This window comes from Dipodomys merriami, unplaced genomic scaffold (genome assembly GCF_024711535.1).
Source record: "Dipodomys merriami isolate MVZ:Mamm:240054 unplaced genomic scaffold, mDipMer1.0.p SCAF_5, whole genome shotgun sequence".
NCBI lineage: Eukaryota > Metazoa > Chordata > Mammalia > Rodentia > Heteromyidae > Dipodomys > Dipodomys merriami.
In genome coordinates this window covers 76,901,169-76,919,351 of record NW_027206068.1, presented here as the reverse complement: position 1 = coordinate 76,919,351, position 18,183 = coordinate 76,901,169, and the positions used below count along the sequence as shown (strand labels likewise).

Genomic DNA, 18,183 nt, shown 5'->3' with positions numbered 1-18,183 from the left:
TCTGCAGGGACACGGCCCAGCAGCAAACACCCCTCCACTTCCTGTACCAGCCAGATACTCATCAACTCAACTGTCAGAAGCACAGATTAATCATGCGATACTTGTGGTGAATATCAGATATCACCTGAATTCTAATCAGCTGCCAGTCATGTAACCCAGGCCAGCCCGGGTCTTCAACACCACTGATGAAACTGCCAAGCCAAGGCTGTGAGTGAGGGGCTGGCTGCTCTACCGGAGCCAGATTTACCGAGAACATGAAATCTCAAAGAAGTTTCAACCCAGACTGCAGAGACCCACTCATCCATTGAAGAAAGGCTCGGGTGTTTAAAAGCAAGGCAAGTTTCCATCCCATGTTTCTCCTGGTCCAAGTGAGAGCGAAGGCTTTAAAAGTTTATAATAAAGATGCAATACGGAGATGCTGCTATTCCACGACATACCATAGAAGCAGTGAGTGCACATGCTTGATTAGAGAGTTATGTACAAATCATCGATAATGCACCCCAATCTTAGGACCGATCTGAATCCTCTCTTTACTCTCTGTCCCAGATGTGTAAGTTTTAGGAACACATTGTGTCAGAAGGGAAAGGAATTACAGACACAGGTGGCAAGCCCCTGAAAAACATCTCTCTATATACTTTTCTGCCCTTTTCTAGCACATTAAAAAAGTATACTGAACAGAGTCATGCCTACAAAGAGGGTCGGAGAATCAGTAAAGCAAATGGATTTTCATAAACCAGCAACCCGTCAGCCAGCCAAACACCCTTCAGACCCAACAGGCCCCTTGGGCTGGTGGAGGGCAGGGGTCTCTCAGTCCTGTCCCCCTGATCTCGGCCCTCGGGGACCTACGTGAACACAGCAGGAGTCAAGTTCTGAACCATCCACAGCCCCTCTGTGTCCAGCAACAGGTACCCAGCCATGGGTGTGGCTCCGTCAGCCTGGAATATTTTTGTTGAGTCAAAACAAATTATGTCTTGTCTCTCGCGGTGTAAAGGGAGGCTCTAACACAGACTGCTCCCCCTCTCTCACAACCCCAAGTCCCAGCCCACTTTCTCATAAACAACTCTGGACCTTGCCTGGAGGAATTCTCCCACTCCATTCGCCCTGGAGCCTTCCCGAGCACCTCAGCGCCTGTCTCCCACAGAACGGAACCCTCATCCCGCAGCACCACACAAAGGGTTAACCATCACCCAAATAAACACCGGCGGGCACACATCCACCGAACAAGATGGCAACCTCGGCGCGCTCCTCCTTGCCAGCCGATGCCCGCGCCGGCGCCCCGACCCCTGTGCCAAGCCCCGGGCTCTGGGAACCGGAGGGCGGGCACCGCCGGCTGGGAGGCCAGGAGCGGCCAGGGCGATCTCCTGGAAGGGCGGGGCGCCCTGTGCTCAAGTTAGCAAAGTGGCCAGCGCCTGCCTCCTCGGCCTGCGGCCCGAGCAGGGACCCGAGGCGACAGGGGAGGTGAGCCGCCGTCTCCCCGCCCCGCAGACCGGGCTTTTTGGAGGAGCCATCTCCCCGGCCTGGGGGCCAGGACCCCGCCCTCGGGGCCACTTCCTGAGCCGCCGGAGCGCACGGACTAGAGGTTCCCCAAACCCCAACAGGTCTCCGGCTCGAGCCCCGGGCCGGCGTGGGCACACCCGCCGCGCTGCCCCGGGCCGCCCGGTCCTTTCTCCCCGCATCTCCCGAACACTCCCCAGGCTCGCTTAGAACTCGCGGCCGGACCCGCGGAGGGCGGCGCGGGCTGCAGCACTCACAGCCGCTCCCCTCGGGAGAGCCGCGGGGAAGCCCCCAAGTTCCCCTCGCAACCATCCCCCCGGGTCGGCTGGGGAGGGAGAGGGGGAAGCGCGGCGCCCTGGGAACGGGGGTCGGGGACGACGCCCCCAGCCCGCGATCGCTGCCGCCTCGAGGGTCCCCAGCCCCTCCAGGGCCCCGGGTCCGCCGAGGCCCCCCGGCCCCCCCAGAGCCCCCGGCCCGCCGAGGCCCCCCGGCCCGCCCGGCGCCCCCGGCCCGCCGAGGCCCCCCGGCCCCCCCAGAGCCCCCGGCCCGCCGAGGCCCCCCGGCCCCCCCAGAGCCCCCGGCCCGCCGAGGCCCCCCGGCCCCCCCAGAGCCCCCGGGCCGCCGAGGCCCCCCGGCCCGCCCGGCGCCCGGGCGCAGGCACTCACCATCATATTGCCCTGCATCTTCGCCGTCTTGATCATCGCCTTCTCCTTCATGCTGCCCCCAGTGTGAATCCCGCCGCGCCCGCCCGGGGAACTTAATCCATGGTCCGGGGAGCCTGCGGGCGGAGAGCGGCTGGCCGGGCGGGGAGGGCTCCTCGCGGAAAGGAAGAAGCCCTTCAAGGTCTGGGTGTCGCCGGCTCCGCGCCGGCCACTGCTCCGGCCGCTCGCACAGGAACCAACTCTGCCCAGCCGGGAGGGGAGGGCGACAGGAGGAGGGCGGGAGGGGCCGAGCGGCGGGGGCGCGGCTCTCAATGGAAAGCCGGGCGGCAGCCGCGTGCGTGTCCACCGGCCCCCGTCACCGCACTGGGAGCCGCCAGGGCCGCCGCCCTCGCGCGCGCGCGGGGCGCACGGGGGACCCGGGGCGCAGGCCGGGCTGCCGGCGCCCCCGGGGTTGGCGGCGTGGGGCGCAGCGGTCGCCTTCCTGGTCCCCGGGAGGCCACACGGCGAGCCGCGTGTGTGCGCGCGTGCTTACACGTGCACGCGCGCGTGGGTGTGTGCGAACGCGTGCACGCGCGCCCTGGGTGTTGGATCCGAACCCCCGGCCGCGTCCGGCTGCCGCAAGGTTAAGCCAGCCGAACGTGCGAGCGGCCAGGGCCCCCGCCGAGCGCCCTCGGGGGGCGGGGGACGCCCCCTCCGCGGCGGGCGGGGCGCGCGGTCCACGCACGCGCGGCCTACACACAGCCGAGATGGCGACGACCTGAGGGCGCCCGCCGGGCGGAGCCGCGTCCGTGAGACTACCCTGGGCTAGGACTTCCTCCGGGAGGATGGCCCCGTGTCTGGGAACCGAGCTGGGGGCGGCTGGCATGGATGCTGCTCAGGCTGCACTTTGGGTCCGCCTCCCCTCCCCGAGGCCGCCCCGCAGCTCCATCCCTGAGCACAGAGCACCGAGCACCTAGCACCTCACCCCTCAGGGTTGGAATCCCGTCCCTCTTGAAGCACACCTGGCCCCCAGCCTGCGCCCCCTCCGGGTCTCCAGCCAGCCTGCGTACCCTCCCCTCCCGCAGCTGACCACCCCACCCCAGCCCTAAATGTGCTGGTGGGACCAGGGGACCTCCAGGTAATCACTCCTAACAGCAGTCTCTCCCCAGGACCTCCCAGACGCAGGAGCGCTCCGAGTGCACAGGCAGACAGGAGGACAAGTCATTCCCCCACAGACCCAGGACGCTCCAGACCCCAAACGTGGAGGTTCTTCAACCAGTGGACCCTTCAGGTTGGAACTCACAGGTGCGTGCGCTCCACTGATGAGGGAGGGACACATGGGGGGGGTACAGGAGGGGGGGAAACCTTTCCGATTTCTCTATAGTCACAAAAATTCTTCCGAGTAAAAAGAAAGGGGGGGAGGGGGGAGGGGGGAGATCGTTTTAAGTAATTCCAATGCGCAATGCCCTGGCTATATACATTATGTATGTGCGATGTATCATGTATGTGTGCATAACACAATGTATCCTGCACATCCCATATACAGGACATGAGGGTGTATCCTGTGCATGATATGACAGTGCATCCTATGACAATTATACATTGTATCCTATGTACATGGTGCAGCAAGGTACCCCGTATACAGATACATTTATAGGCAATGCAAGCATCCACAGGCATGCACTTGGTGTGTGGGTATAAAGTAGTGATCTGGCTTGGTGAGATAAGCAGAACAGATGAACCAAACACAAGGAACATTATTCCACATCACCTAGAAAGAGGCAGGCCTGCCTCTGGTTCGGGAAGCATGCATTTTCCCTCATCTGTCCTGGCTGGGGTAACAAAACATCCAAAGTCGCCATCAACACATGGGATGCGAGACATAAGGCAGGAATGTGGGGGAAGGGGGACTGAACTAGTATGGCTCTCAATTTCCATATTCATTTGAGATCATAAATTAGATTAGGAAATAATGGCTTCAGAACCCGAAGGAAACTTAGTTCTTTTCCTGTTGCTTGACAGAACATGGCAGAGACAGTAGTGCATAAAGAATAAAGGCATATTCAGCCCAAGGTTCTGGAGGTTGGGAAGTTGGAGATCAAGCAGCTGTGCATGGAGGGACACACTCTGAAGAGTGTCCAAGTCGTGCATGCAGGCACGTGTGGGAAGAGAGCTCAGATTCGGCCTGGCTCCTCTTCCTCTTCTCCCAGGGCCCCCCACCCATGTGACCTCATCCAAACTCCATCCCCTCCAAGGGCCCCACTGGTCCCGTGGCTTGATACCTCAGAAGAGGGGCGGAATCGATGTTCGCACGCTGGCAGACACGGATGTACTTCTCATACTTATGGATGGGTGTTGGCTCTCCTCTGTTTTCTTTCCAGTAGTGTGGAAAGGGCGTCTCTCCTGCGTCTCTCTGGGCAGGGGGTTTCTGCTGCCTCAGTTGCCAGCAGTGAGGGCTGGCTCACATGTGGGCAGCTGCGGAGCCCAGCAGGCTCTGTGAGGAGGGGCCGCAGCCTCTGGCTCTGCCTGAACTTCCACCTCATTCTCAGTTTATGGATTGCTGGCATCAGTGTCTGTTTGGATTAAAATAGCTTTCATTGAAGTGGAAACTTTTGGCAAAACATTCTGGTTCACATTTGAGATCAGGCGATGGTTACAGCAAGAATGGATTCCTCATGCACTAGCCGGCGTGCGCATCTCACTCATTACCACCGGACGTGGAAGTGCACGGAGGTGGACTGAGGAACTCCACCCTCAGGGAACCACACGGGAAGCTCCCAATCTGGTGAAGAGGAAGTCAGCGAGGCATGGGCACCGGGAGCAGCTATTCTGAATCCTGACATTCCTGCCCGGGGACACCACTTGCTCACCAATTTAATTCATATATACATTTTCAAGGAAATATCTACCATTGGAGAAAAAAAAAGTGAGATTGGGCAGTGCTTATTTTGCCAAATGCACCCTGCTGCTGCTGCTGCTGGCTTGGAAAAAGGTGTAGACCAAATTGTCCTCCCCTCTCTTCATCCATTCAGAAATTCCACCAATGAAGTTGTGCGGTTGACTCCAGTGATAGGTGCTAGGCCTGTTTATCAAACCCTGTCCCTGTCTTTGAGGGTCTCATGGTGCCTAACGGAAGGTAGCAGGTAAACAATATTCATCACAATGGTAACGGTAGTGCTGTGGTGCTGGGTGCCAGTGGGGTGCTTGTGCCAGGAGCAGGAATGCCTGCGCAAGGACCATCTGCTGACAGGCATGTCCCTGAGCCAATGAAAACAGGCCAGGCCCCAGGGACAAGGAGTCCTGGGAATGCAGAGCCTACTGTGGGGCGCCATAACCCGTTAGGATGTGCTACTGCACAGAGGCAGACGGGCAGTACATACGGGGTCCAGTGAGCCCCAGCGCTGTCAAGTCCTGTGGCAATGGGTACACCAAAGCCAAGGCTTCAAAGAGGAGGGGCCACAGCAGACCCATGCACAAAGAGCTAGCAGGGTTCTCCTCTGGTTTTCCAAGGATGAGAGAGATACCGGCCACATAACCCCAAAGCGCCAGGCTGGCTTCCAGTGCCAGGGGTACAGATGGACAGGGGCTCAGGGGCAGGTGGAAGGGCGGAGTCAGGGCAAGAGCAGGATGTGCATCTAAACCCTCCACTCACATCATCTTCTTCACAATGATACCTTGGCACCTTACCAAGAGCTGGAAACAAATTCATACCACGGCTGTACAATGGAGGTGGACCATTGACTCAGCCATCCTTCTTATCATGTGACTGATACTTCCAGCAACTTATCCGAATAGTTTCTGTGCACCAAGAGAACACCTCTTCAAACCTCTGCACCCCTCCACCTTTGAAAAGAGATGGAGAAAGCCCAAGTGTGCATCTACACAATTCAGATTTGAAAAGAACTTCGCTTTCGCCCTGTCTAAGACCAAACGTTTCCAGAATCAGGTAATTCTGACCAAGGCCTTTGACTTAGGTAGTCTCTAATGACTGTATTTGAGCTACTGTGTTTTAGTTGACCAAAACATGGAGGGCTCAAGCTCAATGTGCCTTTTCTCTCTGAATAATAGCAAGTGATTTGCAAGCAGAGGAGCAGAAGTTGAAAGCTGGGCTTCACATCTGGTCAGGACACCCATGCTCAGCACCCCAGAGATGTCATCTCCTTGCTCTAATTGCTTACTTAGTCAATACCCCTGGATTGGAGAAGCGGCCAGATGGTATCAAGCACCATATTAAGGAAGTGTAATAAATACGAAACTACTGGTCCCTGATGGCTCTTTCATACACACCAATACCAGCATAGTTATACAAAATAATTAAATTGGGGAAAACATAAGGCCTGGACTTCAGCAACCAAGAGCCCCGTTCTGCTCAGATACCACAGAATGCCTTGCTTTACTTGTGTTTGAAGTAAGGACAGAGCAGGCTATATTCACAGTTCCTATGAAATCACTTATAGAGAAGAAAGCCAAACATTTATAATCTCAAGTGCACAGACACAGAAAGCATAGTTAGGGAAAGGGAGGGACTTGATTCTTGATAGTAAAATTTCTCTGTAACCAGCAATCATACCCACAGACAGCTTAAACTTATAAATTATAGCACCTATGTCTCAGTAGCTCAAAGGAAGAAGCTCTGAAACAAATTCATAAGTACATTTTGATTTTTCCCATAAGGTGGTATGATAATTAGTGAGTCAAAACTCTAGGCATATTTATTTCAAAAAGATAAGAAATAAATACTGTGTAATCTTTCTTTAAGTTTAGTACATTGAGTCTACCAAGGCCTATTTGGCCCCAAAAATATAATAGTTTGCCTGAAATGAGATTATAAACATAGCTCTGAAAGATATAGAAGAGAAATGTGTGCCGGCATGATTTGTAGGCACCATATTGTAGGCACCAAAGGGTTGGGCTGGGAATTCAAGCACATGCCAGCCATAGAGCCCCTTCGCCTCCGGCTCCTATGTCCTCTCCACTGTCTACTCTGAATCCCCAGGGTCCTCCCTGGGGCAGCCCTTCCCTTCCCTTGGTGTTTGAAGGAGAACCATAGAGTATGTTGATTTCTGGGCTCATTGTTTCTGCAGGTGACAGTGACACCTGTGTCTTCTGCTGTGAACAGCCATGAGCCAGTTGCTGGTGCTGTGAGTGTCCCTTGGGGCAGGGGTCTCCCATGCTGCCATTGGTTTGTAGTGATGTCAGGTGAGGTTCCCCAGAAATGTTTCACTTACCTGTTTCTGTCTGGCTGAATCCCATAGTGCTTCTTGAATCCGCTGGCTTATCCCTCCATGTCTGAAGGACTCCTTGTGGAATTTGCTCTCCGATTTTCTCCCTCCCCTGCGGGACACGGCACCACGCTTACGTTAAATGTCTTCAATGTGTTTTGTGGATGTTGCACTTGCCTCTATATTTTTCTAACAATAATTGCACACTGAATTTATATCCCACTATCTTTGTTTCATGTGTATAAATCTGCTGAATTTACCCAGTGAGTTCCTAATTTCATATTGTAATTTTCTCATCAAGCATATTCCCATTTGACTCCTTATAGTAGTTTCTAGTTCAGGAGATCTGTCTCTATTCTGTCGTTTATTCTTCACAATGTGCTTGTTGTATGTGCTGGAACATTCTTCCTGGCATGCCCACACTTCCTCAGGACTTTGCCTGAGCTGTGCACCGCATATCCTCTTTGTGTTATTTTGATCTTTTCACCTGGTGAGTTCTGGCCTGATCTGTCACATTCCCAGTGCCCCTCAGGATGGTCTTGGCTCTGGGCCTTGGTCTTCGCCACAGCGCATGATTTCTGCCTCCACCAGGTAGCTGAGGAGGGCGAGAAGTCTCACGCCAGTCAGAGGCCAGGTCATCCAAGCAAGCTGAAGGCTGGAAGCAGAACATCCGGCTCTTTGCTTTGCTTTCTGTGTTCAGTCCCTTGGGAATCCACTTCAACCCTGAGCTCCAGACTCAACCTTAAGCGTCTGAATGATCAGCCTCTGATCGTGCATAGCCTGGAGTCTGTATGAACAGCATATCCCTACATCTCCCCTTCTTTTGCCCTTCATCATTTTGGACCATGACCATTCAAATTCTCCCTTCCCTGGAAGCAGTGCCACCATCTCTTCCAGATGTCTAAAAGCTTCTGCTGCCTTTTCAGGGACAGGTCCCTCACTGGTCTCTCTCTTAGGCCAAGTACCAGCTGCTCAGCCTTTCGTCCATGCTTCCATCTACACCCAAGGCCACCCCCCACACTCCCATCTATACCCAAGACCAACCCCCCTTTCATCCACACCCAAGACCAACCCCCCCCACACTCCTGTCTACACCCAAGACCAATCCCCACACTCCTTTCTACACCCAAGGCCAACGCCCACACTCCCATCCTCACCCAAGACCAACACCCCACACTTCCATTCACACCCAAGACCAACCCCCCACAGACTCCTATCCGCACCCCAGACCAATCCCCCCACTTCCATTCACATCCAAGACCAACCCCAACACTCCCATCCACACCCAAGACCAACCCCCACACTCCCATCCACACCCAAGACCAACCCCCACACACTCCCATCCATACCCAAGACCAACCCCCACACTCCCATCCACACCCAAGACCAACCCCCACACTCCCATCCACACCCAAGACCAACCCCCACACACTCCCATCCTCACCCAAGACCAACACCCCACACTCCTGTCTACACCCAAGACCAACCCCCATAGACTCCCATCCATACCCAAGACCAACACCCCACACTCCTGTCTACACCCAAGACCAATCCCCACACTCCTTTCTACACCCAAGGCCAACGCCCACACTCCCATCCTCACCCAAGACCAACACCCCACACTTCCATTCACACCCAAGACCAACCCCCCACAGACTCCTATCCGCACCCCAGACCAATCCCCCCACTTCCATTCACATCCAAGACCAACCCCAACACTCCCATCCACACCCAAGACCAACCCCAACACTCCCATCCACACCCAAGACCAACCCCCACACTCCCATCCACACCCAAGACCAACCCCCACACACTCCCATCCATACCCAAGACCAACACCCCACACTCCTGTCTACACCCAAGACCAACCCCCATAGACTCCCATCCATACCCAAGATCACCTCCCACATTTCCATTCACACCCAGACCACCTCCCACACTCCCATCCACACCTAAGGCCAGCCCCCACAGACTCCCATCCACACCTAAGGCCAGCCCCCTGAATGCTCTGTCTACAGGAAACCCACCAATGAAGAGCTCTTGAAACTTGGTGTGATTTTTCACTGTGGATTAGTTGCCAACACTATAAAGCTAGATTGGCTTCTGTAAAGAGAATTTTTGAAATCTCTGAAAGTAGATTCTTAAGCTGTGCAAGCAGGAGAGAGATCGATGTCTTTACTCTTGGATTCGATATTAGTTTTACATGAATAAAGTACTTTTATGCCGTTGTGATCTCTAGCTGTAGACTTCTGATAAGATTAAAGCTAATTATAGCTAGTTATTCAATATACAGGTCTTTGTACGCTGTTTGAGAGAAGGCTTGCGGAAGTATACTTACTTTGTAGATAAGGAAAAGGTACACAGCCTTGCAAGCACCGAGGTGCTGGGGCTGAATTACGGGAGCAGCCGCGGCTCTGCCCCTCGTGAGCTGTGGGAGGCCCACGCGGCAGCTTCACCAAAAATGACTGGAGTCAAAACGCCATGGGGGCTCAGGATCTTTACATGAGTGCCATAAAACACTCTTAAAATGAACCTAATGGTTTTCCAATAATTTAAAAGCACTAAACCAGAAATCATGCATCCTCTTCTCACTGTCACCAGCACATACACCGGAGAAGAGTGAGTTCATCTGCCGCCATCCACAATGGTGTTGTGCACACCAGCACCTGCTCCACAACATAACACCTGACAAAAACGTCCACGTGGGGTACTCCCAGCCTGTAAAAGGGCAGATGTGCAGGCCACACACTGATCTAGCCCGTCTGGATTGGCTTCCAGCCTGGGACTCTGCATTCCGTGCACACACAGATGCACACATATGTGCACACACATGCACACACATATACATACAGCAATTGATGGTGACAAACTGGTCCTTAAAGACACTTGGAAGAGAAACTGCTGTTCTTTAGGGCAAAACATTACAGGGAGACATGTTATGCATCCATTCAGAAGAGGGTAGAGGGCGAGCGAAGCCAAGAATGAGGAGCATAGTGTGGACATGTGCCAGAGGGGATTTTGTCATCGCAGTCCCTGCCATGGGTGATTTCTGCTTCAGGCTGGGCTCTGCCTGATGCAGCCACTGGAGGTGACAGCCACAGAGGTTAGGGGGCACCAACCACCACAGGGAAATGACTCCTCAGCTCTCCAAGGAGATGTGTGATGGACTGCATGGGCCCTTTGTACATATTGGCAAAAGAAGGAAAGTCTAAGGTGCTGATGATAGATCTCTGGACGTAATCGGATGACAGGTATTTGCACGTAACTTAATTTGGGACGGAGTGCCTTTAACTTGATCCAACAGGAGGCCAAAGCTGGGAGGATCCGGCTTCAAGGTCACTCAGGAAATAGAGCTTACCAGGCCCCAGCTCAAACAGTAAGCTGGTCAGGGTAGGGCAGGGCATCATCTCAGCTACACCGGAGGCATAAGAAGATCCAGTCTAGACTGGTCCAGGCACTGTGTATACACATGCACACATGCACACATACACACACACACACACACACACACACACACACACACATACATGGTCACTTGCACATTTGCTGATACCCAGATGGTAGCTATCAGTGATAACCGTATCACATAAAAGACAAAGGAATTAGAGCCTTTCATATGTAATCTGGAGTTCAGATTCTGGTAAATATCAGTAAACCAACCACCTTTCTCAGAACCTAGAAAAGAAAATCAACACTGAATTCAGCTCCAGCAGGCTCCCTGGGCTGTGGCCCCCGTGAGTAACATTCTCCCTGTCTGCTCTGCCTCACCCGATCATTTTTTGTGAGGAAATATTGCTGCCTCTGACGTCTCTGCCATTTATACAAAATGAGGAAGCATCAGCCCTTTCCATCTATATTTAAGATGCAATTCACATACCCTGTGTGTAACAGGCAGCACCAAGAGGTCCAGACACTACTAAAGCATTCAATATTTTCCCTGCTTTATTTAAATCCATCAGGTTGTCTCATCTGCTGATGAATTTGGGGGCTAGACTAGAAGTTCTCATGTCCAGTTTAGGACCAGCAGTGGAGACACACAGGTCTCTTGATTTATGCCTGAGTTTCTTTCCACAGAATCAAGACACCCCCCCCCCGCCACCCCACACATACACACATACAGACTTACATACACATACCACTAGCTGAAAACTAAACAGCTTTTAGTAGACCTCCATCCACCTCAGTAATTAAGAAGAGAAGCCAAGTACCAGTGGCTCACACCTGGAATCCTAACTACTCAGGAGGTTGAGATCTGAGAATCCCAGTTCAAAGCCAGTCTGGGCAGGAAAGTTTATGAGACTCAGGGACTGCACCCAGGCCCTGAGTTCAAGCTCCACAACTGACAAAAGAAAAAAGAAAAAAAGAAGAGCAGATCCCATATACTTGAAAGCTGCACATTCATCCGAAGTCTGTGTGTGTTCTATCTACCAAGCACAATATTTCTCGTGGTTAGAATTTTTTTAAAAAAGCCTCAATCTGGATGTTACTGGTTTCCATCTGCAATTCCAGCTGCTCTGGAGGTTGAGATCTAGAAAATCATGTTTTGACAACAGACTGGGTAGAAAGTACAAGAAACTCCATTTCTAATTAATCAGCAAAATGCTGGACTGAAGGCATGGCTCCAATGGTAGAGTACCAGCTATGACTAGAAAGCCCAGTAAGATTATGAAATCAAGCCTTGGTACTGGCACCAAAAAGAAAAGATTATTAATGTTCCCCCAAGCACTTTTTTGGGGGGAGGATCTGGTCGTGGGGCCTGATCTCTGGGCCTGGGCGCTGTCCCTCAGCTCTACCACTTGAACCATAGCGCCACTTCTGGCATTTTTCTTTTTGCTTATGTGGTGCTGAGGAATCGAACCCAGGGCCTCATGCATGCAAGGCAAGTGCTCTACCACTGAGCCACCTTCCCAGCCCCTCCCCAAGCACTTTTTATAGTTGACAAAAATTATAAAGTCTAAAATTTCACTCATTTTCCTACAAAGGCAATACTTACTCAAAGCCATGTCACACCCCTAGAACCACCACCAGGAAAATGTTCAAGGTCAACAAACAATGCTGAAGGAGGCAGCTGACCACACTTGTGTAGAATAACAAGGTAGGGGACTGGAAGAGACGTTGGACTTAGCGGCTGCTCTGGCCTGGGTAGAGCAGAGACTGGAGAATATGACATCAGATGGTTGGGAGAGACAAAAATGTTCCAAAATTAGATGTTATTGGTAGTTGCACAACTCTACAAGCATATTCCAAATGACTGAATTATCCATTTTAAATGGGTAATGGGCTGGTATGATAATTCCACTTCAATAAGCTATATAAAAAGTAGATTGTGAGGAAAGCCTAGTGGAATTCCTCATGTCAAAGGTTCTGAAGCTCTGGCTGTACTTGAAGCAAACCAAGATCGGATAAATACAAGGCAGTGTGCAACAGGGAGGTTAAATAATAAAGGAAACTATCGCTGCCATCATCAAAAGATCGCCTGACAAAAGGGATGTTTACTCATTTGCTGCTTAGCACTAATTGTCTTTGTGTAGTGTTGAAGGTGAGGGTCTCAAAGCTTTCAGTGCATTAGGATGTGCATTTGTCGAGCCAGCTTGTTTTCCCTTCAAAGCATCAGCACAGCCTGAGTTTGCCTGAACTCCTTCACTCAGCAAAACCCCATGTTCAAGGAGAACGCACTGTGGACGCCTAAAGACAGAAAGATGAAAGTGCAGGTTGAAAGATGGAGGTACTGTGACGGTTGATGCCCAATCAGAATGCCGTGTGCTTGTAAACTCACGGGCCGAGCCAAAACCCTCTCTCTGTTCAACTACTTAAAGGTATTTTTAATTATTATTATTATTGATCAGAATGTGTGTGCATGTGCATGTGTGCATGTGCGCGGAGGTACATGTGCAGGAATCTCTTCAGCAGAAGCCTTCAGCTCCTTCCCTGTCAGCCGGAGCTTGTGGTGCCTCACATTATCCCAGCGTTAGCTCCAGGAGGCACCTGCCCAGCTTCCAACACAGTCACGTCCGCACCCCCGCCACCCACATCCTGCATCCTGGCCAACTTTATAGAGTATGGGGACAGCCAGCCTAACAGAGGTGAGTTCATATCTCTGACGCTTAGAGACAGTGAGCATATTTTTACATATCTCTTGTTCATTTGTATGTCTTCTCTGAAGAAACATCTACCCAGGTCCTGGCTTGTGGGCTTAAATACTCACCATTTGTTTTAAACCCTTAGCCAAAAACATTTTCCTTAGAAAGTGAGTCTGGGCAGAGAGTTTTCAGTTGGGGATACTAAATCGCTTTGATTATAGTTCTTAATACCTTTCCAGCAGGGACTCTGTTTATATATATATATATATATATATATATATATATATATATATATATATATATATACAGATATATATATACAGATATATATATATATATATATATATAAATTACACTATGTTCATGGCCTATGGTAACTGCTAATAATATTAGTCCCATCAGCTTATAAAGGGCCTGTCTCCTAATGTTCACAGTTAATTAACCTAAGAGTTCTAATGATCCGAATATGATTTCGACAGCAGTGTTATCTGTGGCGCCTGCCTGGAACGTTTGGAAATGGCGGCATGGATGCCTGGCCGTTGTTTTCACGCCTGCTGTGGGAAAGCATCGTACACATGCAGTTCTGCAACAACTGCTCACACACCGAGCGTCCCGGGGGGGCTTCAAAAAGTTAACGCCTCTTCCATAATTAAAACAGGAGAAAGGAGACCCACAGGGAGAAGTCCTCTCTCCCTGGGTGTATCTGCACCCGAGGCCTGCACTTGGGGGTCTCCCAGACAAGGACTAAAATCTAAGCTATGCTAGCTGGTGGACTGGGAGATGAGGACGCCAGGGATGTGGGGCCACCCCTGCCCCCTGACCTCACCAGGACTGGGGCGCAGGGGAACCCCAGGTGGGAGGTCAACAGAAAATGCCCTTCCCTCACCCCCTTCTGTCCTCCAGCAGCCAGTGCAGTGACCAGGCCTCCCACTGACCACACCCAGTCAGAAGCCAAGGGGGCCTGGGAGCAGACCCCGGGGCACTGGGCAGGAGGGGACAGGGGGCCCCGGATCCCCATGGTGGAGATGCCGTCCATGCCCGCGTTGGAGGAATTTAAATCTTGGGGAGTCAGTCCTTCAGAATGAAGGTTGTGGAGCCCTGTCTTCTGGACTGAACGTGGTGACAGCAATGGCACCGCACCTTCGGAGCTGGCCATGACCTAGGGAGCACTCCTAGGTGATTGCCATGTTGGAGGTACAGCATCTCAAGGCGAGAGACAGCCCCTCTGCCTCCCTCTCCACATTCCAGGCAGGATAAATCCTGCATGACACAGCCGCCCTGCAGGGGAGATGGCCGCCCTTCCCTGAGAACCGAGGTCCAGGCTCCAGGCCCTTCCCCTGCTCCTGACCACATTAGCACCATGCTGGCATAGTGACTGCACACTGCCAGAGCTGTGTACCGACTCCTTCACCCCACCAGGCTTGGCCGTGCCCCCTCCACCACGGCTTCAGCAACTCCTACAAATGGAAAAGCCAGCAAAACCTCCCTGCTCTATGCAGCATCGCTGTTTGCAGCTGGAAGTTTACAAGGCAGCCTGTGGAGAATAAACGTGGATGATATAGATGGGCTAGACTCGAAGATGGGGCTTTCAAAGGAAGACAAGCATTCTGGGAAACACCAGCACGTGTGTTACACAAACATGTGTCAGGGAGAGTTATATAATTGAGCCAACCACTATCAATTGCATGAGAAAGAGAGGAAGTAAGATCAGTTCCAGCATTAGACCAGCTCAAGGGCCTGCTCCTGGCATGTCCATTTGTTCCTTGGTACCCAGGAAAATGATCTCGTCCCCTGCACAGCAGGAGCAGTGCCCACACCTGGCATGCTGGGACCAGATGCCTGTGACTAACCCCATCTATGCGTCCGCTCACACCGGCGGCCCTCTGGCTCGGTGCTGCTGCAGGCAGTCAGCCTGCGCTGACCACCCGAGTCTCCTGTCAACCATGACAAGGAAAATTATCTTGTCTTTTCAAGACCAAAGGAGGAGGAGAAACAACAAATAAACTCTACACCTCCAGCTTGACTGGTAGTGTTTCCTAAACTGCCATTAAAAGGCATGTTACAGACCAAATAGGAGGAAATGTGTCAAGCACAACAGTGCATATGTGGTACTGAAAAGCATCACCTCATCAAAATGCTTGACCTAGAGAAAACTCTGAAGTCAACTGAGAACTCCATTGATAATAGTTTGTGCCATTCATTAATTTCTTCAACCACAACCTGCCCTTCATTTATTCAAAGGACAACCTAACCCTGACAACATACAAGTTTTCAAAGGAAACAAATCCAGACATCTGGTATCATCTTGAATGATGTTTTAGGATTATGCAGCTCTGATACATTGTTAGCCCCTGGCAGCTGTGCCACTGTGGGTGTGAGTCATCTAGACATGAGCGAGTACACTGAGCATCAAAACTGGCCTAGACAGAGCACTGACCCGGCATTTGCTGTGGTGTAGCGGCTGCCCTTCCGCTGTACGGGCAGCGAACACGGCAGCGAAGAAAGAGCACTATGCCCAGAGACTTAACATGCAAAGCGGTTCCCCAAACTTTCTCGCAGGGAAGAATTATGGCCCCGTTCCAGCATACGTGCTTGCCAGGAAACTGAGCAGAGGCTGAGCAGAGAGAGGACATTTTTCAATGGGTAGAAATAGCTCCTTTCTGACAGAATTTTTTAGATTTTCTGTTGAGCTTAGCACTTTAAATATTGACTGTAGCAACTAGCACCAGAGATTTTAATCTCCAGAGAGGGAGGGGAGCAGCAATTCCTATGTGCTAAGGACATATAGTAGTAAAAATAAATTGGAATTTTATCTAGTACTTGCCGTATAACTACTAAGGATTTCACTCGATTTGTTTGAGAAGGGGAGATGCCTAAAAGTTTCAGATGAAAATATCAGTCTATTTCATGACCTAAAATGAGGGCCTTGTAAGAAATAATTTGCTTCCATTTTGCATGGCTTCTTGGTAACAGAAGAAGGAATCCATGCAGATCCCACACCTGATAATGTTCATTGATATTTGCTGCACTTGCAAAGCAAGTGGACAAGAAAAGAATTAGGTGCTAGAAGCCTGGTCTTGTTCGCATACTCTGACATTTTAGGACGAACTCCACAAACTTCCTTACCAGTGGGCTGAATGTCTGGCTCAGAACTCAGTAGAAATGTGGCAGGTTCACCTCTCAGGGAGCCCCAGATCCTTACGCCAGCCCCCCTTAGATGAAGGCCCCCAAACCCTTGCTTCTCTTGAAAATGTGATTATCCATACTGCCATTTTTAGTCATTAACACTAAATCCTAAAGGCTAGCAGCAGAGATCCCCATGAAAGGCAGGGAGCAGGGATGTTCACAGACACAGGAACAGACCCACCCATGTACCGTACTATGGTTGGATCTGATAAAGACCACACTATAGTTTAAAAATGCTCTTAAGCCGTAATTATACTCAGGACAAGCTAGTCCCTTGATCACTACCAATGCCTCTGCTTGTAGCAATGCATCTTACAAATAACATTGTAAATGAAGTAAATGTTGGTAAGGGGTCATTGAAAATGGTAGGTAAACTGTGTTGTGAACACACAGAGAGACACCAATCCCCACAGCTGTAAGGAGAGGAAGGTGGGCTGTGAGATTCAAAAGCAAGCAAGTGTAGAAGCTCTGTGGGGTGTGTAAGCAGTTGGCTCAGGTAACAGTCATGTTTTCACCACTGTATCATAACACCTGACAAAAACAAGTAAAGGAGGGGAATGTCTTCACTCCTGATTTCAAAGGTTTGGCCCACGATGAGCTGGCTCCGTTGTGGTTAATCCTATGACAAGGCAGAAACATGGTGGAAGAGAATGGTAGAGGAAAACTGCTCACCTGCTGGCAGCCAGGAAGGACAGAGAGAGGAGGGGACCACTTACATCTCCAAAGTCATCCTTCCATTGACCTGCATCCCAGTGGTCCCGCCCCTAACAGCCCATTTGGCCCTGGACTCATCAGTTGATTGGCTTCCTCACTGATGAGGACAGCCCCTTAATGATCCAATCACCTTTCAGTAAAGCTCCCGAGGGGCAACTAACCTTTTTGACATTTTTGGAGGACACTTTATATATTTAAACCATACTATAAGGGGGGAACCTGATTTTCAGGGGTTCCACAGTACCTTATTTCCAATGTCTAGTAACAGAGAAAAACTAGAGAGAAGCAGTGAAACAAGAACAGGAAAAACCAAATTCAAGCTCCCTTGTTTGCAGAGGTTGGTGAGTTCATCTTAAACCCAAACAGAAATACAAGGAGCATGGAATAGCCAAGGGAGAATTAAGTCATAGAGACGAAGTGGAATTTTAATGTAGGAGTTTGCTTCAACTATTCACAGACACCATTGTTGCCTAGTGCCGAATGTTGATAGGGTGGCCTGGCTCCCAATCCACTGTGAATGTCACATACCAGTGTCCTTAGCAGAAGCTGAAAGAGCACAAGTGTATTCTGCACGTTGACAAACGTTCTGGTTGACATCTCTGCTTTTATGGCTAAGACTGAGCAGGCTTTGGGACATTGAGCTCAGCCCCCACCATAGCCACTCATACCGTCAGTGTTCTCATATCATAAACCTCAAACAATGCTGGAAAATAAAAATAGGCATTCTTGGTGGAACAAAAAAAAATCACTAGTAATTTCTGAAGCATAGGTATTTGAGGTCATGTGGAAGTTGGAGCAAAACCATCATGCATTGCGAGGTAGGACAGATACATAGACAGAGAGAGA

General features: G+C 51.1%; 1 protein-coding gene across 2 annotated transcripts in view; it reads right to left on the bottom strand.

Moving 5' to 3' along the window:
* The window catches only part of Dpp6 (dipeptidyl peptidase like 6), a 648,628-nt gene that overhangs the window by 576,456 nt on the left and 53,989 nt on the right, over nucleotides 1–18,183 (bottom strand). Inside the window, exon 1 of one of the 2 annotated variants that reach the window (XM_069997171.1) lies at nucleotides 2,160–2,390. The exons of the other annotated variant lie outside the window; for it this stretch is intronic. Within the exon in view, the coding sequence (XP_069853272.1) occupies nucleotides 2,160–2,210 (51 nt within the window). The 5' untranslated portion in view covers nucleotides 2,211–2,390. Of the gene's footprint in view, nucleotides 1–2,159; nucleotides 2,391–18,183 lie in introns of those variants that run through there. 2 annotated transcript variants of the gene reach the window in all.